Raw genomic sequence first — 22,268 nt, forward strand, 5'->3', positions numbered from 1 at the left:
CTCTAGGATTCAAGATGACCAACGAGGAACCTCTTCCCAAAAAGGTGTGTTTTTCTCAGCAATTTTTTTTGGATAGTGGAGTTGAAAGGACTATCTGAATTGTTTGCTTATTGTTCATTCCCTTGCTTTGTGACGGTAGCATGGCATTGTGGGTGTATAACATACAAGATGTCATATCTTATATGCAATCTATTTTTAGAATATTTTCAGCTTTTGGAAAACTTTTGTTATAATATTATTCCCTGGGCTATTCTTAGCCTTTATTATACAAATAATGTGAAAAAGGAGATTACATTACAGGTTCCTGTAAATTACATCTTTTTTCCTAATCTAGATCCATTTGATTGTAATGTAAAACCACTTCTATATTTTTCCACACAGAGGTTACAGCAGTTTCCTCTGAAGTTTCGTTTTCTAGTCTCCTTTCTCCCCTCCTTGTGTTATCCCTACTGTAGTTCAGTTTAGTCATTGTTACACACACATGAAGTTACAAAAGAAGTAACATAGTTTCTAAGAGAAATTTATAATTCAATTGGGAAAGCAGGGTATGTGCTACTAACTTGTAAATATTTAAGTGAACAATTGAGATAAGTGTTATGGAAATTTCTGTCTTAAGTTTTGAAGTCAAATTATTATTGAAATAAAGAATTGTACACTGATTTAATAATCTGATGACTGCTCTGTGTTTTCTGGTAGACTTTTAATGAGAAACTAATTTTATACTAAAGTAGGAGAGGTGCATCACCTTTATTGTCTTCATTAGAGAAAATACTTAATATTCCTCAAGTTACAATGCAATTTTAGCTAGCTAGATTATTATGCCCATTTTTTAAAACTCTAGTTTGAAAGAATTATTCACAGAAAGTTGCAAAGAAATATTCAGGGAGGTTCTGTGTACTTCATCATCCAGCTTCCTTCAGTGTTAACATCTTGTATAACGTTATCAAAACTGGGAACTTGACATTGGTACCATCCACAGAGCTTATTCAGACTTAAGTGGCTATACCTGCGGCTATACCTGCATTGATTGATTCTGTGTGTGTCTGTGTAGCTCTGCAGCCTTATCTCATGTAACAGTGTAACCACCACCACAAGCCTCCCTTGTGCCACTCCTTTACAGCCATATCCATCCTTTCCCGCTCCATCCCTAATACCTGGCAACCAGCAATCAGTTTCCCATTTCTATAATTATGTTTCTTTACAAGCATTATATAAGTGAAATAATGCAGTGGATGTATCCTTTTAAGACTGGTTTTTTTCACTCAGTATAATTTCCTTCGAGGTTTACCCAAGTTGTTGCATATATCAATAGTCTGTTTCTTTTTAATATCTCATAGTATGGATGTATCACAGTTAAACTGTTCATCTGATGAAGGGCATTTGGGTAGTTTCCCAGTTTGGGCTGTTACAAATAAAACTACTGTGAACACTCATGTACATGTATCTGTGCGGAAAGAAATGTTCATTTCTTTGGGATATGTGCTTAAGAGTGCAACTGCTGGGCTGTATAGCACATCATTCTTAGTTTTAAAAAGAACCACCAAACTATTTTCTAGAGCAGCTGTACTATTTTTCATTCTTACCAGCAATGTATGAAAGTTCAGTTTTTCTGCATCTTCACTCACCATTTGGTATTACCATTGGTTTTTCTGTTCTTGCTGTTTTTGTTTGTTTGGTTTGGTTTTTTGGGGGGAGGTAGTATCAAATTATTTGAAGGAAGGGTACAAATGAAAGAACATAAGCAGATGATTTGCTACACCACATTTTTATTTAGCCATTCTAATAGGTGTGTAATGATAGCTCTTTGGGGTTTTAATTTACATTTCCTAATTATACCCATTTTAAAGATAACAAAGTTCACTTTTTAAAACTTCCGTGAAATAAGAGTTGTTTGTTGTTGTTTTAAATCATGTGTTGAGCCATTTAAGTCTTAGACCCTGGAGATGTTTCAAATGTCTCCATTCAGAGTTCCTTTGGGAGGGGCGTTGTATGTCCTCAGTAATACAGCGATTCCTGGTAACAGACCAGCAATTGGGGGGTTAAAAGTTATGATCCTGTCTTCATAAAATATGAAGAGCATAAGTGCAAGTGGTATTTAATATTTAAAATTTTTAGGAAGAACACTCGCTTCATATTTTAATTCTCTTTAAAGGTTCGACTGAGTGAAACAGACTTCAAAGTTATGGCACGAGATGAGTTAATTCTAAGGTAAAATGTTCTTTTATCAAAAATGTAAAAATATTTCTATGGAATATGATATTGTGACTGTAAACTGTATTTATTTTTATTGTAAATACATCTCCAAATCGTTATTGTACTTTTGGAATGTATTTTTTGTGGCCTGTTCTGTCATTATTTAAACATCGAGGAAAGCATAACACTTTAAAGATGTAAAGCACAAGCTTCTAGACTAACAGATAACCTGAATTTTTTTCTTGCAGAGGATAGCTGTTTAGAATTTTAACTTGAAAGACATTTGTACTCCATGAGTAAAACTTGCTGTGGTGAAAAACTCTTCTTTCGCTTTAACAAATATATGGGCTTGGTTTGATGTAGTTACTTTCTTTGTTTAACGTGTGCAAAAGTTGTTCTGGGGGATACATTTCTAGTTACAGAAGAAATCCGTTACTTACTGATGCAGCAAAGTTACTCTTTCTCATAACTGTGACCTTGGTCAGCTCATTTAACTCTTTATATCCTTCATTTTCTCATCCGCAAGTTAAAAGAGTTGCATAGAATTACTTTTAACAGTTACTTCCAGCTCTGAATTTCTGTGGTTATTTTAGAAATGTCTTGCAAAAGCAGATTGTCAAGTACAGCATTACGGTATTTTTCAAATGTAAGAAATCAGAAAAGGGGATCACGCATGTTTTATGTTTTATAACCTAGAGTCTTTTGTATTTTATTACCATAGTTGGTGAGTATTTTACATGATAACTTTAGATAAAAAGTAAAAATTTTTCAGGGCAACCTTCGCAAGATTGTTGAACTTTTTTCTCTAGAAACTTCACAGAATTTTTTCTTAAAGAACTAAGTAAATTTAACAGGCTAGAAGTGGAGGAGAGAAAAGGTGTTTTACTTGTAAGAAGGGAGACACAGATGATGTGTTCCGTTGTTTACTAGAGCCTAATAATTTCCCACCCTCACTCTGCTTAGCTGCTCTGTGGCGGACATGCTCTATATCTTCCTTTGCCATAATCTCATGCATAGGATAGTTTTTCCATTGCATACCTTTATTTTCCTACACATAAAATTTTAATCCTTAGTATTCTGAAACATTTGCCCTGTCCTGCCGAGGTAGACAGTTGCTTGTGATATACTACCACTTACCTGTTGTTCTCTTTGTACCTCTGATTTGGTACACTCCTTGCCTTTTATCCTTTCTTAGATAATTCCTCTGGTTAGTATGTGTAATCTTTTTCTTGATTTAACTATGGAGGGAGCATTAATACTATAATCTTAATAAAAAAAAACAGCAATTTTTAATGTTAAGTAACTTTTAAAGTTTTTAAATCATGTGCAGTGTATATTCTTCAGATCAGTTTAACTTAGGGAATTCTCATTTATGACTTTTAAGTGAGTTTTTTACCCTTATTAATTTGGTGATTTTAAATCATCTGCTGCTTAACTAGTCTGTGCTTTCTGTCTTCTTGATAAGGATGTTCTTAGTTGAACTTTTATAAGTTTCTGTTCTTCTAAAACAGTTTTTATGTAGCCTCTGCAGAAGACTTATTCATCCCCAAACATCGAACTGTTTGTGTCCTAGATTGTCAGGGCCATAAAAATAAGCATTCTCTTGGCTGAATAGTAGTCTTTATGTGGAAGGTGGATTAGCTTGGTATCTTGAAGTATTTTTGTTCATTATGTTATAATATTAATATGTCACATAGCAAACCTTTCAGAGTTTTTTAAGATCGTGAAGATTTTTTAGATTAGCTGTAGCTGAAGGACAGCTTGAAAACAGCTCTTCAGCAAGAAAGATAGTGACAGGGCAGGTTGCATTCCATTAGCAGTCACTTTAACGTAAGACTAAGAAAAGCTTTATCATTTATCTGCAATAATTGCCAAGAGTAGTTAATATAGCCTATATTTTGAGGTAGAAGAATATATCAGGAAAGAAAGGTCCCATACTCAATGGCATGTGTGCAGGTTGTTTGTGCTAATCAGATAGGGCTTTAAAAAGAGTCTTCGAAAATAGTATATTCTCTTCCTCTTTTTTTACAGACAAAAATAAATATTACCGAGTCACATGGTATTTTCACAAAAGAGCCAAGATAAGCTGGAAACCCTTATAATTAGGCATATTTTTTATATGCCTTTTGTTTGAGGTGGCCAGTACATCTGAAAATAGTAGTAAGTTTTTTACTCAGCTTCTATAATCCAGGCATTGAGCTGAGCATCAGTGTGATACAAAGCCCTCTTCTCTAAGGAATGATGAAGTAATTAATTTACTATTGGTTAAATTAGATTTATAATTATTTCAGAATGGAAGAGACCTTAAGAATTATAAAGCAGAATTCTCCATCTAATATTTGTAGGTTTATGGATGCAATTTTCTAGTCTGTTTAATAAAAGTAAATTCAACTTCACTGATATACGAATTTATTTTTGTACTAGATGGAAACAATATGAAGCATACGTGCAAGCTTTGGAGGGCAAGTACACAGATCTTAACTGTAAGTTTGAGTTTTAGTTTCCTAAAGACCATGTGAATATCTCATTTTAGGTTGTTATAGACATGCAGGGTAATTGGCTTTACTAAGCAAATGTAATGTCAAACATTCTATTAAAGAACTATGTCCAGGTACTATGTCGGGTGCTGGGAAATAGATGAATGAGACATGATATCTCTTCGGGGAGTTCCCAGTCTTTGGGGAAGACCAACATGCAATAATCATAATAGCATGACTTTTAGCAGAATTATGTACAGGGTTCTGAGAGAGCATAGATACGGAAAGCCACAACTACTTGAAACTTTCCTTGATCTGTCCCTAACCCCTTCCACCCCTTCCACAGAGGAATTTGAAATAAAAAGCATGAGCTATTATTAGTCTAGAAGGGCAGAGGTATTTAGAAGCAACCGTAAATACATTTATTTAAATTGTAACTTAGTTGTTACTTAAATTGTAATAATAGCATATAGCTGTATTTTTACAGATTTTTCAAAATCTGAAAATAATACCAGCTAAGTTTATAATTTGAAACCATTTTAGTCTTTCACTTTGTCACTGAGAGTAACATTTTTTGTAAGTATAAAAATATAATTTTCCAAGCCCAGAAAGCTTAATGCCCTGAATTTTAATTATTATGCAGCTATATTATAATTCAAAGAAGTCATGAACGTTATGGAAACTTAAAGTAACAATCGTTCATGCCATTATTAGCATATTTATATTGAATACCTTAAAAACAATAGTCAGGACTTTATAAATATTATATAATATAAACAAATGGAAATAATGATGTTTTATATGTTCTGTTTGAACAGATTAGACTAGAACAACATTTTTCTATCTGGCATTAGGGGGTTTGGGACCATAACCCCACTAACGCCTAAAGGAGCACTTCAGACTGGGAATAAATTTCCTGGTTCTAAAAGTAGTTAGGATAGAAACTAAAGACTTGCTAATTTTTTTACCCTGGTTTTTATACTTGACAAAGGCAATCAGAACTTCGTTTGCTTGGTTCAGTTTGACCTTGAAATTCTATTTCATAATATTTTCGAAAATTTTTCTTTTTACTCATCAGCTAATGATGTAACTGGCTTAAGGGAGTCAGAAGAAAAACTAAAGCAACAACAGCAAGAGTCTGCGCGCAGGGAAAACATCCTTGTGATGCGACTAGCAACCAAGGAGCAAGAGATGCAAGAGTGTACTGTAAGTATTCATATGTTTTAAGCCTTTTGAGGAATTGGTTTTTAGTTCACATTATTACATGTATTAATTAATACTAAATTCTATATACTTAATACAATTATAAATGTATGTTTTGTTGAGGTAAATATGCTTTGAGCTGTAAATATGCTAAATGTAAAATTTTGATAGATAGCTAGCCTCTCATCATTGGATTTAAAATACTTTTTTGTGGCCAAGAAGTCAAAAGTTTTAAGTTATTTTTCTGAAATCTACGTGATTTATGAAAATTAGTATATCGATTCAGATATTTTTTAGTAGCTTGATTATCCGAGGGAGTAAGTAATGTTCGCTCTTTACTATAAGTGTACCTTCTGATTAGTTTCTCCTCTGCTCTCTTTACTCTTCTATGTATAAAACTATTTTTCTTAGTGTCAGCAACTTGGCTATCTCTCCTATTTAATTGTTACAGCTTTCATTTGTGCTATTTGCCATGCCTACATAGATATGAAACGTACTGACATATTTGATCATTTAGCTCTGGTTGAATTTGGATTCAGTTTTATGCAGTCTTCAGTCATCTTAGCCATTTTTTTTTAAACAGGACTTATGTATCTAAGTTGTACTAAATGGAGAAAGCTCCATCCCTGTTTCTAATTTTAAAATCTGAACATTTCAGAATTCTTTTCTGTAATCTCTATTCATTTGATATATATTTAAAACCTAATGTATAAGGCATTATTCCGGTCACTGGAAACGAGTATGTGGGAGCGCAGTCCTATTCCTGTTCTCTCATTGATAAGAGTTTCTTTAGGGCTCGATCACAATCCATATTTCCTGTGCAGAGATTGTTTCGATTTCTACAACTGTGCATTCCTTCCTCCACTTTTTCAAAATGACATCTTTACCTGTTACTTTGCTGAAGAGAGAGTGGCCTGTCATTTTCTCTACCTTCTCACCACTTTTTCTCCTTTCGTTTCTGCCAATTTAGTTTCCATCTTCACCTCAACTGATTTTTCTTTTTTCTCCGGAGTCACTAACAAATGCATTAACAATCTTTTCTGAGTACTCATATGCCTTCACTTTCTAAATTTTCAACTGTTGACCATCCCCACCTTTGGATATTTTTTATCTGTACACTTTGTTCCAAAGAGTCTCACCAGTAGTTTGAATTTTTTTCTTTCTATGTAACACTGACCCCACCCTTCCAAAAAATTTTTTATTCTATTACGATTGTCATGTCAAATGAAGTAGGTAGTGTATTTCAGGTGCCCAGTCTCAAAACCATTTAATTTTTTTCCGATACCTAGTATTCTAGAGTGTGCCATTTACTCATTTAATAGTTTTAGGTCTCCCTGTTTGCAAGGCATTTTGCTAGATGCTTTTTCATGCAAAGGATGAATTTTACCTTCCAAATGCTAACACCTGGTAGATAGAGTGTGAATGGATGGCGCCGTGGTAATAACTTCATAACACCAGTGTGTTTTGAATTCTTTCTCTCTTCTTGAGTCCTCCAGTTGATATCCTAGTTCAGGTTCTTCTCACCACTTGCTTAGACAATATGTACTATCGACTCAACCTCTGTGATTCTTCACTTATCCTATATACACTGGAAGTTCTGATCATATCATTTCTGATCAAAACCTTTAGTGATGCTCCATCATCCTTTTATCTTCTCAGCCTAGATTTTAAGGTTATTTCAACTAGAATCTAACCTTTTCTAGCTACATTTTTTACAGCTCTCCCCGGCACAGGCCTGCTGAAGAGCTCACTGTTCTTTCAGTTAGAATACAGAGTGAAGTTTTACAGAAGGGGCAGCAGGAACAAAACAAGGAAAGGGCAAGATTGTACGTGGCAGATGAGGGCAGTTCTCTTTGTAAATCTAAATAGTGACTATCAGCGTTGGAGAGGCAGTGTTTTCTTTAGTGGTAGTAGTACCTGGTTTATACTATATGGCATACTTTATTCCTGTCAAATTGTTTTAGCGACTGGCCTTATGAGCTACTTTTAAAAAAATCTCCCTAAACTTAAGTAAAATTCTGTTTGCTCAGTGAAGTAAGCAATTAAATGTATTCCCAATCCATTCAGTGTATTTGTAGCTTTTACTAAATGTATGTTAGAAATTAACTACTTATGAGCTATAACTTTAATTCTATTTAAGCCTTAATGTGGAACAGGATCTTGGACCTTATCTTCTTTGGGTGTGAAGAAAATGATTTGGGTGTGATCAATGCTAATAAACTATTTCATATTTTAGAAATGTGTATTTAGTGTGGTAAATAAAAATAGTACAACTGAAGTCGAAATTGAAGGTTTCTTATGTAAGTAGAGGGGTTCTGGTATGGTGAAAAAAGCCCTAGACTGGGAGTCAGGAGGCTTGAGAGTTAGATTTCTAGTCTCAGTTCTGGCACCAAACTACTTGTATCCTTGGACAATTGATTTACTTACTATAATTTCTCAAAATAAGCAGTTAGGATTATATCAGTCACCTTCTAGCTTTACCATTCTATGATTCAAATCTACTCAGAGAAGGGAAAAAATAAACACGCTTTATTTTGCCTTAAGGCAATATTTATAAAGCTATTTATAAGGTACTGTTTATAAAGTAATGCTAACTCACGTAAATATAAACACTACATATTTTCAAATTTAGAAATGCAAATATATGTTTTAAATTAGAATCTTGTACCTGATACATTTTTAAAGGACTTGTACATGGAATAATTTCCATAGGCACAAATTTGAACAAGTAAAGCACTGTAGTCTTATATAATTAGTATTTTAAACTTGATTTTTTTCCCAGTGGGTGTCAGTATTTTTAGTAAATATAACATTACTGGTTTTTTTTTTTCCTCGTACAGTTTCGGTTGCAAAGTAAGGTGTAGCCTCTTTATTTAAAGTTTCCAAATATGGAAGTGCAATCAAATGGCCTTAATTCCTACATGGATAACTTTCAGTAGTTCTTTTTAATTTGTGCTTTTTCTAGAGGATTTTAAGATCAAAGGGGGAGGATTTTAATAAATGAGTGGTAAATCCAGTGACGATAGGGAATTTACCCCACCTTCTTATGTATGTTTCCTTTGATTTGGTAGTAATTGTTTCTTTTGCTTTGCACAGACTCAAATCCAGTACCTCAAGCAAGTCCAGCAGCCTAGTGTCGCCCAACTGAGATCAACAATGGTAGACCCAGCGATCAACTTGTTTTTCCTAAAAATGAAAGGTGAACTGGAACAGACTAAAGACAAACTGGAACAAGCCCAAAATGAACTGAGTGCCTGGAAGTTTACGCCTGATAGGTAAACAAATCATACTCCCCAGTCAAGACTTCCCTGACAGTCCCACTACGAGAAAGCTGTGGTGGGACAGCCAAGTACTCGTTTCCACACCAAGACTCAGACTTTTTGAGCCAAAAAAAGCCACATTCTTACACTATCCAGCTTGTAATGGTTAATGTAAAACTTACCAGATGAGCCTTGTGTTTCAGCTTTTTTCTCTTCCCCCTCCCCTTGCTTCAGAGGCCTGATGGCGTCGGACTATTCCGAAGAAGTGGCCACCTCCGAAAAATTCCCTTTCTAGAACATGTAGACACTTGAGAAATGTTTCTGTTTGAAGAAAATGGAGAGAGAAACAGAAGTCTTAAGTCTGTGGCACACTGTGTCTTCAGACAATTTGGAGGAATGAAAACCTAGAAATTTAAAATCATGAATTGAACATGTAAAATTCCAGTAAAATGTAAAAATGGAATATGCATCGCTCTTAACCTTGAGCATAGTGACTTAGAGACACTGTATATCAGTTTTGCCAATAAGACTGTGGACTTCGTGATTGTTGAACTTCTGGGTCAAAACTCAAATGAGGTGAATTTTGCCTTTTTAAAGGATTTATTTGCTAAGAACTTAATAATTATGAGAGAATCAACTAATAGATGTCAGTACAAGTAGTTCATATATTTTACCATTTAGTTCGGGGCTCTATATTACTTGGTTGAGCCTTAAGTCAATGTGGTTTTATCAATGGTTTGTTCTTTGAATGGTTGCTAATACTGTAGACAATCTTACTGAGGACTGTACAAACATGAAGGTGCGGTACCAAACTTCAGGTCTAAACTGTTTGAAGCATTATAAACATTCATTTCACAACTAGATTGTATAAGGACATTGGCTGTGATGAGACTCACTGCGTTAATTTTTTTAGTAGTGAAATTAAATCCCCATTCCATTCAACAGGCACATGTTGAAAGAGCATTGTCGTTGGTGTTAATGGGGGAATGTGTTCCTTCATTGTATTTGGGCCTTTTGTATCTCACTCTTGATATTAAATTAAATGTGCCTTGAAGTAGTTGTTTTTTTTTTTTGTTTTTTTTTTTTAAGTTCAAGGAATACTATGATGATTTTGTTGTACTTTTAACATTTTGATTTTGGGGGGCTATGGAGAGCAGATTGATTTTGGAAAAAATTGTTGCTGTGCTCTTCAAAGCGAAGGAAAAGGCTTTGTGTCTCATTTTTAAAAGACCTACTGTTTTCCAGCTGGTATCATAAAAGACAAGGAGACTTGACACTTGTTACATTTTGACACCTTGTCCCAGGATATTGCAGTAGAAATTAACATGGGACAGCTTCAAAGGGTGCCTGCCAGAAGATTGGGGAAATAATGTATTGGACCTGTGGGCTGGCCTAAGTGAGACATTTTGTGAATTTGGGAAAAAAAAAAAGGTATAGTGATCATTTCTAGCAAATTCATTTGATCATTTAGATGAATGAGGCATTATTTTCTTCATGCTTCCATCCAGTCCTGGAGGTGAATTTTTTTCGTCAGATCATTCTATAAGTCACCAATTTGAATTTTCTCTTGGTGATAATGGAGTCTAAGATGAGTGGAAGATAAATGTTCCAGATTGTCCCACCGTTTAAGTGCAGTTTTAACAAAGGTGACTTAAGTTCTCTCTTAATCGTTCAAATCAATTGTAAGTATCATGTATGTTTATGCTCTAAGGAAATGGTTGTGGGGCAGGTGGTGGGTTAAAGAAGTGGTTTGTGTGACTTTACAGCAAGAAATCCGCTTCTAAAATTCTCATCATTTGTGGGGGTTGGAGGGTAAGTAACCAAATCTGTATGAAATTAGCTTATTGTGCCCGCATTAAGGCCTTTGTGTATCATTTATGCCATTTAAGATCACAGAAGAAATGGCCTATTTTTAGTAAGTCAAGAAATAATTTATAAAATGTGTTATTAACATGTACTTAAATATAGCTGGCATCTTTCTTTGCCTCTTAGGCAACAGTCACTTTGGGGTCTGTGGGGTTTTTTCTGTTAAAAATTTTTTTTAATAAGATAATACATGTTCATGTATAAAATTGAAACAGTATGAAGAAAGGCGAAGACAAAAAATGAGAGTCACTCTTGGAATGTGACAGTTTCCTTCCCCATTCTGTTCTCCAGGAGCAGTAACCACTGTTAAAATTTTCTTGGCTATCAAGATAATTTCTGTGCATATACGGTCATATATTGGTTTTAAACATATGTGGACATACATACAGATTTTGCTGCTTTGGGTTACACACACACACACACACACACACCCTTATCCCTTGGGCATTTTTCCATTTTTTAGTTCATATAGCTTCATTTTTAATGGTAATATTTCCATTGTACTAATGCATCGTAATTTAATCACCTACAAATGGATTTCTTGTAAAAAAAAATAGGTTATAAACCAGGATATTCCAGGTACTATAAATACATCATTAATTTGAAACAAATAGTGCTTAATACTATGTTTGGAATAATTCAAATAGAATGGGTTGGGGGGGGTTCCTATTCTATCTTAATTTTGAGGAAGATTTCCTGAATTCTTTTTCACTTTAGTTGAAATATTTCATACATGTGACAGTGCATATGTTTTAGAGCATTTAGAGGGATATAATTCAGTATTTTGGCAGTTTTAAGTTTGCATTTAACCATTTAGGCGATGATGTGTGCACCTCTCCAAGATGCCCTGGCTCCCTTGGTAACAAAGCAACGTGCAGTGTCCAATCTGTTTTTGTAAAATTTTCTCATTTTCTTTGTGGGTAATTTGATTTTAGGAATGGGTTAGATTTTTTTTATTTTTGTATTTCAAACAAATTATTCCAAGGACAGTTACTTATAATTGAATTCTCATTGTTTTTCTGACGTAATGAACACAACACACATTTTACATAACATAATTAGTAAAATGACAAAATTACAGAATGTTTAAAGAATCGCAGTTCCATTAAGATTTGTTTTAATAATCATTAATTTTAGAAGTGATAGGATTGCCTTAAAACAGGCATTTATTTATAAAAGTATAACTTCATAAGTGAAACATTTTTCGCATTAGAATTTGTAATACTTTATATATGGGTTAAGTCAGGTCACAATGTGTTGATTTTAGTTGTCTTTTTTCCTACTCTTCATATAAAAGGAAACTTCAGACTAGTTGGAAAACACTGATGTTACTTTGCAAGAAAGTTGTGGGAGCGTAGTCAGTAAAGGGGGAGGAACACCACTGTCTGACAGTGCTGCCGTTTCTTAAATTCTTCATTTGATTTCTCAACTCTTGTTCAGTGGAGGCTGAAGTCTGAGGGTGCTAAATGGGAAGTGGGGGATGTCTGTAGCAACATGTGATGAATGAGAACACCAGCTAACAAAGTTACCATGTAGAGAATAAACCCCTCAGCGCGGGCTGACCCGTGGATATGACCTGAAGCTCCTCTGAGCAGCAGTAATCCAGGTTAAATTTCCTTAAATTAGAAACTCGCTTGCATTGTGTTAGGCCAGAACACCTGCTCTCGGTTAAAGAACCTTGCCGAATTAAAGAATGATACAAAGTGCTCCCATTTTAGAAGTTCTAAGGTTTAATAGGATCAGATATATTCCGAAGTAATATATTAGATGCAAAAGCCTCACTAAAAGGAAGGAAAGAACATAAAATGTCAGCCAAAAAGTGTTTTTAAACAGTAAAATCATTCTGAACTAAATGCCATCACAAGAATATTAAACTGTCCCTGTCCAAGTCTTAAAGGTGGCATCACAGTTACGTACTCGTCAGATCCCTTTAGAAGTGATCATTTCTGTTGTTACTGCTGAGACTAGAGAAAAGCAGTAAAGTTTTACTGAGACTATTTTAATTTCATTTTTGCAATTGCTGCATATATGCACGTAGGTTCTATAGTATGCTGCGTTAGCAGTAGGTACTAATTTTGTTGAAAGTGCAGCACACCTAATTTGGCAAATATTTGCATTATTTGTGATAACTAACCTAAATCTTATTTTTGCGCCCTAGGGATAATCTTTTATAACATGAATAAAAATCACATACCAATATTAAATTTTTTTAAACTTAATGTCACATTTTAAGACAGCTCGAAAGTGTGTATCATATAAAGAAGTGATGAGAGATAAATGTATAGAAATAGTCTTAAAGCTCTTTTTAAAAAGCCTCTTTAAAAACAATTACTCCTCATGCCTCACTTGATGCAATAATATTCTTGTGAGAAATGCCTATTAAGAGTCATCCTTATTAAATGCTATTCTGGCAAGAATGTACTCTCATTTATTTAGATTTATAGGTTCTGAATTTCATATATTAGGTATTTTAAAGTACATTTACCTTTTCAAGAACATTTGTTTCATTAAGCTAAGTGCCTTACTGTTTTGTTAATATTGATATATCTGAGGTGTGTGTCAATTGGCCCATTTTGGTTTTAAATGATAATTTGGGGTGAAAATAGATTTCAGAATAATGTAATCAAAAAGTGGCCATTTGGATACTTTTTGTTTAGGGTTTATTTTTGCTGCTGTATTGGCAACATACTGAAATGCAGAAGATGGACCTGCTCCAGAAAAGAAGATGGTAATTATAGGGAAGCATCTGCTGTGACATAGTTATGTGTTACCTCTTGCTGTAATAATTGCAAGCAAAGAAGGTTATAGCGTTTTGTCTACATTTTGTGATGGATGGCTCTTTCCTTTGCAGCCAAACAGGCAAAAAATTAATGGCGAAGTGTCGAATGCTTATCCAGGAGAATCAAGAGCTTGGAAGGCAGCTGTCCCAGGGACGTATTGCACAACTTGAAGCAGAGTTGGCTTTACAGAAGAAATATAGTGAGGAGCTTAAAAGCAGTCAGGATGGTAAGGGGTTTTTTTTGAAAAGTTTGATTAACTTTGCACTGGCTTTTAAAAAACTGCCAGGCATGAATATTACAGATTAGGTTCTGTACATGCTAATCTCTGGCCGATGGTTCTATAAAATTATAAATGAAACATTTCTAGTTGAGTCAGCAAACAAAGCCATTTATTTTAGTGTCTCTCTCCCAGCCCCTCCACCCCCACCCCACTCTCCTGATGGTTCATCGTATAAATTTCATAAGAAGTTTTTGTTTTTCAGGAGTGGAATTTGGTGAAAGAAATGCTGTTATATTACTAAGGCATTCCATAGATATACAAATTTATATTCAGTGCTTAAAAAGAGGAATGTTTGCATTTAACCTGATTCTCTTATTGTAAATCTTGGAAGTATTGGGCTATTTTTAGGGGTCTAAAAGTATATAATTGATTTTACCCATTAAGGTCCTATTTAATGAATAAGATGTTTATTTAAATTTGCTAAGACAAACCAAATTTCATTGTCAGCTGCTATCCTTTTGGGGGAGACGAGTATAGATGCTTCTGTGCTGTTTCTCCTTTTTATGAGGAAGAGTAATAGCAAGGAAAATAACCAAACTCTGAAAATTAAATTTTGAATTCGTATTATTGAAGTGAGGTACATTTTTAAAACTACCTTTTCAGAGTGATACTTAGCTCTTACTATATGTAAACAGTAGATAGGAGGTTTTGTATAGTATTGAGGACTTTATTTTCCCCAAAGCGTTTTAGAATTTAACGGACATGTGTATTCTGTCAATTTTCAAGAGTTATTTTCTCTGATTTTTTTTTTTCTTGGATTTACATCCAAGTCAGTGGTTATAACGTAGGCCTCTTTGGAGTGTTAGAGGACCACACTGCTCCCTGGGGGCTAAACCTGTTGTAGAGCTGAGAACAGTCACTGGCTGGAAGGATGAGGGGTAAGGGGACCATATGGGCCCTCAGGTTAAATAAACATGATTTTGTGAGCTGTAATCGGTTGCATATATGGCTAGATAGTTTGAATTAATTTAAACTTGGTTGCTTTAAGATTTTTAAGCTTCTGTCCCCGCAACCCCCAAACAGCTCATTCTCGAATGGCTGTTTTAAAATTGGAAGCAAAATTCAAAATCGATTTTAGAATTGTGTTTGTTGACTTAATTATTTATTGACTGCCTAGCTTTGTGGCAGCTACTAAGATATATTTCCAAACATGTTATAAGAGATATTAAAGTAGGTTTGACTCTCCTTTGCACAGAACTGAATGACTTCATCATTCAACTTGACGAAGAAGTAGAGGGTATGCAGAGTACCATTCTAGTTCTTCAACAGCAACTGAAGGAGACACGCCAGCAGTTGGCTCAGTACCAACAACAGCAGTCTCAAGCCCCAGCCCCGAGCACCAGCAGGACTACATCTTCTGAGCCTGTAGGACAGGCAGAGGCCGCAGGTAAAGACTGCAGTCGGCTGGCCAACGGACCAAGTAATGGCAGTTCCTCCCGGCAGAGGACGTCTGGGTCTGGATTTCACAGGGAGGGCGACACAACTGAAGATGATTTTCCTCCTTCTCCAGGGAATGGTAATAAGGCCTCCAACAGCTCAGAGGAGAGAACTGGCAGAGGAGGTGGTAGTTACGTAAACCAACTGAGTGCGGGGTATGAAAGTGTAGACTCTCCCACGGGCAGTGAAAACTCTCTCACACACCACTCAAATGACACAGACTCCAATCATGACCCTCAAGAGGAAAACTCAGTGAGTGGGAAAGGTAACCGAACTGCAGGCTCCCGCCACGTTCAGAATGGCTTGGACTCAAGTGTAAATGTACAGGGTTCAGTTTTGTAATATTTTTTCCAGCAAATTTTTATACAGTGTCATTTAATTTGGGAGAGGATACTGTCCAGAAAATTAATGCATACTTTTGTCACAATTTGCCTTTTCTTGTGGATGTGTTTTTTCTTTTCCTTTTTTTTTTTCCTTTGCTTCAATTCCTCTGCCATTTTGGAAATTATAACAGTTAATTACTTTGTTGCTAAAAGGACATTTTGTGTAGGGTCAGGTTATTTTTATATGAGTTAATGTGAAGTTGTAAATGGAGATCTTTGCTCACAGTATAACAATGACGTCTGTGTAAATCTGTGGCTCCCTAGAACCTGTGCTGCGTGCGGGCCTTCTCACTCGTGCTGTTCCTACACTTCTGCACCATTCAGACTTGTTAGAGTAGATGTGGGTTTGTGACTGCCACGTTTGCCCAGTACGGTAGTTTTATCACTAAAAGTTGGACTTGTTGATGGAGTCCTATAGTAGTGTCAGTGTTAGATACAGTTTTTTCTACCATACATCTGTGCATTTTCTCTTTAGGTGACTGAATGTTTAAGAAATTTGTGTGCATAGTTACCCAGTTTTTATGAACTGTTACACCCTGTTAATGCATATTGCTCTGTAACTCCAGTATATCTTACCTGTACTGACCAAACCTAAATAAAGATTTTTATTGTAACTTCTGCATTGTTTTTTTGTTTTTGTGTGTGTATTTAGCATGTTGTTTATTTTCATTGAATTGCTTAATTTCTATTCATTATCCTTCAATCATACCACAAAGGTGAAATTTAAGTCCATGCATTGGTTTTGATTGTGCACGTAATTTTAAAAAATTTTGTCCCCTGTTTTGCAAAATAAACTTGGATTTTAGGACTACACTTTAAATGTTTTTTTCCTGACTTGTAAAAATAAATGTTATAAAATATTCAAATACCCAGAAAAATATAAAGAAAATAGTCAACCTTTGTTAGGCTTCAGTTGAAAAGTAGAACTTGTTTTCGTGAAATGATTTCAGGTAATTAAAGTATCTGTGTAGTCAGTGATGTTTATTTTCAAACATGGGCCAATGCTACTTGATTTATACTATTAACATGTCTACTAATACACATAGTAAGGCTGTGTGGTGTTAGCATAATGTTTTTAAGATGTAAGACTCAAAGTTTGTTTTATTTTAAACATTATCAAAGTGTATGGTATTGAAGCCTGTAGAATCTAGCTTTTCATCTATGTGATTGAGATGAAATGTGCTTTTTTGCTGAAAGCAAAATACTGTTTTAATTGTTACTTGTAATATACTAGGGAACCTCAGAAGTGGAGTTATAACACTTGAAACTAAGTTGTATCTTGAAATTAAGTTGTATCTTAGTTTCAAGTGTTATAACTCAAAAATAACTCCTGTGGTTTTGCTTGTTTAGCATACAAGTATAAGCTTCGTGGCGTATTAAAAGTACTGCACTTTGTCTTTTGATTAACCTTTTGTGCAGTCTCCAGGTAAATAAAGCCTATACAATTAGAGCTGATAATTATAAACATTTTGATTTATACTAAAACACTAAATATTACCTTGATTAAGTAAGTACTGTGGGCTTTGGTTTTGGTTATGTATGTCCTTGTCCAATTTAAACAAAAATGGAATTTCTCTTTCCTTTTGGTGTTATGTAATCATTGATGTGCAATAGGAAATTTTCAACTAGTATAATTTTATGACTAATACCTATTATGTGTCGTTACCAATTTTCACATTTCTGTTGAATCTGCATTAATTGATGAATAACGAGCAGAGAGAATTTAAAGATTTTGCAAAGTCAATTTTCTTCATTTCTAGAATTGAATGCTTTATTTGCCGTTGTGACTACAATGAGGTGGTAAATCATAATCCACTGAAAGAGTGGCCTCTAGAACTAATGGGTTTGAAACCTGGCCTTAACTTACCTGCTTCATGACTTGGGCAAACTACTTAATCTCTCTGGGGCTTAGTTTTTCCCTGTAAGGAGCATTAAATGAGTTAATGTGAAGTGTTTACCACAGTGCCAAGCTCAGTGACTGACTGCTCAGTAAATGTGAGCCATTACTGTTGTCTCATTGCGAAGTCCAGCCCTGGTGACAGACCATCCTCCTTGGTCAAACTCCAAATGCAAGTTTGTTGTTTGGATAGTTTCCACTGAAAGAGAAAAGGCGGTAGCTTTAAATGGGTTTGTGATACCTTTGATGTGGAAGTGAAAGCTGCCTGTTTCCTGCCTGTTAAAAGTGTATTACATCTCCTTAAGTAGGACAAGTGGGAGTGTGAAGCATTCTTTAGATGACTCCTGGAAACAAGAGAAACCCAGAATTTGGCAAACACTTGATGAGTACTGCCAAAGAAGATTCATTATTAAGGGTAGTCAACTTGGATAGAGACCAAGATATAGTAAAAGTTTCAAAGTTTCTACTTTAGCTTTATTCCAGAGAGCTGATGGGTAGTAAAAAATGCCTTAACGCTTTTTTTGACATCTGTTGAGTACTTACATGCCAGAAACTGACAGGTATTTTATATGCATTATTTTCACTCTCACCCCATGAGATAGGCACGTTATCCCCATTTACACAATAGGAAATGGGCTTAAAAGGGTGAAGTAACTACCAACGTGATGACAACAAGTGTTGGAGCTGCCCTCTGTGGTGCTGTCATTAAAGCCAGCAGCCGAACCACGTCTGATTCCAAGAGGCCGGATGTGACACTATCATTATGCCCCCTTCATCCTCTTGATCGAGAGGAAGAAATGTTACCTGAGCTTCTGAGGATGACACGTCATGGCAGTCCGGGTTGCTGAGGCAAATACATACGTGTTGGAGACAATCGCGAAATGGTAATGCAATGATGGAAAAAATGCAAATTATAAAGATTTGTAGTTAAAGATGCTGGCTAAGGTAAGAGGGTTTAGTCTCTTAGAAGTGGTTAACGTGGCCCTTGAAGGAAACGCTATCAGTTTGTGAACAAAAGGAATATTTCTCAAAGGTATGGCATTGGAGGATGTACCAGTCACCATCTCTCTTCATATAAGGTTCAGTGGATACTATTCGCTGGGAAGATTAAAATGAGAACAAAAATGTAAAGGTGCTTGTTAATAGGGCTCACTAGATGTTCTCTTGGCCTCTCAGCTGTATTTGATGGAACTGACTAATTAGTTTCTGGGACACTATTATGCAAATATAATTCAAAGCCATTCTTTCTGACAATTTTCTCTCAAATGTACCTTATTTCTCATTAATAGCAGCTTGACTCCTCACCTAGTCATTGCCTACTGCTCTGCTCTATGACACTTTCTTGGGAGTTCACTTAATCCCATGACTATAATTAATGCTGCTTTCAACCCTGAGTAATGTCATTACCTTTGAACGGTACCTTCCATGGGAGAGTCAAGCCACCTCTATTAAGGAGCACCCCATGAACTCCAGCTGTGGCAAATCTGCTGTGGTAATTCACTGCTCGCTTCCGTCCAACGCCTGGACTCATGCAACCCTGTTTGTGAAACGACCAAGGGTTGCAAAGCCCTTTCAGGAGAAAATGGCTCAGTAACATCGTGTCACATTTGGAAGTTAAGGCGGCCACCCGCCCACCTATTTCCTCACCAGCTGAGGCAGCTTATGATTCTAGGTCCAGACAAAAATTTTTAAATGATGTCCTCTTTCACCTATTAATTATTCTAGTCCCCATCTGGCTCATACATAGCTTTGAGTAGATAATTGATGAGCAACCGTAATGAGGACTCCTGAGGACAGGTGCTGTGTGGCCACACAACAAAAACAAGCAATTACCTTCACAATTTTTGTTCTTAAGGTGGGTCTGGATAGAACCTCCAGGTAGGAAACGAATACATTCCTTGCATCCAGAAGAATATATTCAGATGTGTTAAGCACTGGACGTAAAGAATGTATTAGTATTCACATTTAATGCCTGCACTGTGCTAGGACTTGTATAGAAAGCCATATAACGAGATCGTCTTGCAAAGCTTATATATAGTCTAGTAGAGGAGACGTGACACTAGGAATTATATGGTAAGTAGAAAGTTAACGTCCCAAGGAGCACCAAATGCAGGAGGCAGACATCACTTCCTCCAGGAAGCCTTCCTTAGTGGGAGTGCTACATGGTAGATTGATTAACAGAAGATACAGTGCTCACTGACGTTTTTGAATAGAGAAGAAACAAACGTTGAAAAAGGTGGATATAATGAGTTAGGTTTAGATGTGTTAAATTTGATGTGTTTATGGGAAATGTTAACGAAGAGGGCCTGTCCACTCAGGAGACAACTAGGTTAGAGAGGTTTCATTGCTGTCAGCTTATAGGTGGTAACTGAAGCCATGGGAGTTACTGGTATTACCCAGGGTGCCAGTGCAAACCTTGGGGAATATATTAAGGAGCAGTCAAAGTGAGCCCACAGAGGAGACAAGAGTGGCCAGAGATGTAAGTGGACACAGATAGAGTAAAGCATGAAGCCAAGGGACACGTTTCTCAAATTCCTTGGACTCCCATGTTTCAGGACAAGGAACACATTCCAGACAGAAAAGGCTTAGAGTGTGCTGCTGAGCTCTTGGGGAAGATTGCTGATTCCATCAGTATTCCAGACCCTAAGGATTTTTCCCCCAACAAAACTCTGTTATTCAAGCTCTTCCTTCTCCACCACCTGAGTCTTATGCTATAGTTATCTTCTCTGGTTTATCTGATCCATTCATATATCTCTTCAAAGTTTTGATATAGGTTCCCAGGACCAAATGAATTGCAACCTACTTGAAAGTTTTTCAGGATTCCCTAGGCTTGTCAACAGTTTTTTTTTTCCCCTCTAAGATCTTGTGACAAAGTTCTTTTGCTCCAGTGTTCTCAACAAGCTGCACTGCCTGCCTAGAAACCTTTCCTCATTCCCATATTAGGTTGTTTCTCCTTGATTTACCAAACATCTAAAAATCTTAACTTTCTACCAAGTAGTCAGCCCGGGTAAATCAGGATGCTTTCAGTTTGCATGTTACAGAACAGCTCGCCTAACTCAAGCTGGCTTAAACAATACGGAAAATTTGTCTCACAGTTGGGAGATCAGAGATTGAGTGGACTCTAGGGTTGGCCTCAAGAATGTCCTCTTTGCAAAGGCTGTACTTCTTTGCATCTCTGTTCTGTTGTCCTCAGCGTGTTGGCCTTGCAGTCTTACTGGCTCTCCTCATGCAGTTCCAGGCCTCATGTCCGGATACGGCGACGTCCAAAGGGAAAAGGATGTCTTTTTTGTATCTCTTAGAAGTGAAAATATCTTTCCCAGAGTCACCCTCCACACCCTTTGCATTTTGGTGGCAAAGATCGGGTCAAATGTCCATTGGCCAAAGCTAAGACTAAATATTTGGAGTAAAATGGATGTTGGCAATCAATCACTCTAACTGGGTTCATGGAAAGAGGTGAAATGTATCAAGTCCCTGTAATAGCCAAAATTCTAGCCATCCCCAATTACCCCACACGAAGTGTTTACCCTTTACTCAAACACACCTTGCCAATATTGACAATTGATGGTTGTTCAATGTTAATCATTACTCAAATACTTGTAAATCTCCATATCTGTACTGATTTTTAACTTCTCTATATGGGGCTTCATGCAGCCTTGTGATTGTAAAGGCTTTTAGATGATAATCATAAAAATTAATACTTGGTAGGCATTAATTATGTCCCTACTTCGTGCACAACCCTATTCTGGGTACTACAGAGAATAAGACAAAGCAAGACCTGGCTCTGGGAGACTGAACTAGACCGCGAGGTGTGTCTAGTCCAAGGGAAAACAGCCTGAGCTGAGGCTGGAAAATGACTGGGGCCAGATTTTGAGGTTCCACACAGAGCTCTAAAAGATTTTCAACTCTGCCTAATAGGATAGAAAGTCGTAAAGGCTGTTAAACAGAAGAGTGACCCAACTTATCACATGCTCCTTCGCATTATTCGAACTGTCTGCCAGAGGAAGTCCTTTTGACTTGTGGGTCGTTAAGACACTCCGGATTCACCTAGAGCTGATCTTCCAGGTTAAGAAAGGCAAGTGGTGTCAACCCGACGGAAGGGCAGGGAGTCCTCGCACGGGTCTGCACAGAGAACCAAGTTAACGCCTAACGGGAATGAATGATTATGGGCGTCCAGGCAAAACGTGGAAGAGCTTTCAAAGCCACGAGAGCAAAAGCACTCGTCGGCACGCCAGCACGCCTGCAGGCGGCAGGATTCACACTGCCATTCTCGACACTGGGGTTCCAGTCCTGGGCTGAACGCGGAGCACTCTCCAGTCACCTCCACTTTTCGCTGATTCGAAAAACACTAAGTTTTTTGAAAACTTATCCTCCCTAAAAAAACAAAAACAAAAACAAAACTTCACGACAGATACAACACTAGGATGTTCACGTAAGAGTCTGGGTTGGTGGTGGGCGGTACGCACCTGAGTCGGCAACCCGCGGCCCGCGGCCC

The 22,268-nt window shown here is 36.5% G+C and overlaps 1 protein-coding gene across 2 annotated transcripts; it reads left to right on the plus strand.

Annotated features, from left to right (window-relative positions):
- The first annotated feature begins 6 nt into the window (after positions 1-6).
- Positions 7-16,497, plus strand: WTAP (WT1 associated protein). 2 transcript variants are annotated; one of them, XM_006915033.3, is made up of 7 exons: positions 7-44; positions 2,153-2,208; positions 4,618-4,676; positions 5,749-5,876; positions 8,970-9,148; positions 13,851-14,005; positions 15,255-16,497. In XM_006915033.3, the coding sequence occupies exons 1-7, from the start codon at positions 15-17 to the stop codon at positions 15,836-15,838; spliced, it is 1,191 nt and encodes a 396-aa protein (XP_006915095.1). In that variant the 5' UTR covers positions 7-14; the 3' UTR covers positions 15,839-16,497. The 2 variants fall into 2 exon arrangements, with proteins under 2 accessions (XP_006915095.1, XP_006915096.1); XM_006915034.2 differs by lacking the exons at positions 13,851-14,005; positions 15,255-16,497 and adding an exon at positions 9,368-10,190.
- Positions 16,498-22,268: the final 5,771 nt, after the last annotated feature.

The sequence above is a fragment of the Pteropus alecto genome, unplaced genomic scaffold (genome assembly GCF_000325575.1).
Source record: "Pteropus alecto unplaced genomic scaffold, ASM32557v1 scaffold195, whole genome shotgun sequence".
Classification (NCBI taxonomy): domain Eukaryota; kingdom Metazoa; phylum Chordata; class Mammalia; order Chiroptera; family Pteropodidae; genus Pteropus; species Pteropus alecto.

What these genes read in the sequence shown, in the direction of transcription:
- WTAP (XM_006915033.3), top strand. Translation starts at nt 15, where the DNA reads ATGACCAACGAGGAACCTCTTCCCAAAAAG. An exon ending in CGAGATGAGTTAATTCTAAG is followed by an intron (nt 2,209 to 4,617) that starts GTAAAATGTTCT and finishes TTTTTGTACTAG; the next exon opens with ATGGAAACAATATGAAGCAT. An exon ending in AAGAGATGCAAGAGTGTACT is followed by an intron (nt 5,877 to 8,969) that starts GTAAGTATTCAT and finishes TGCTTTGCACAG; the next exon opens with ACTCAAATCCAGTACCTCAA.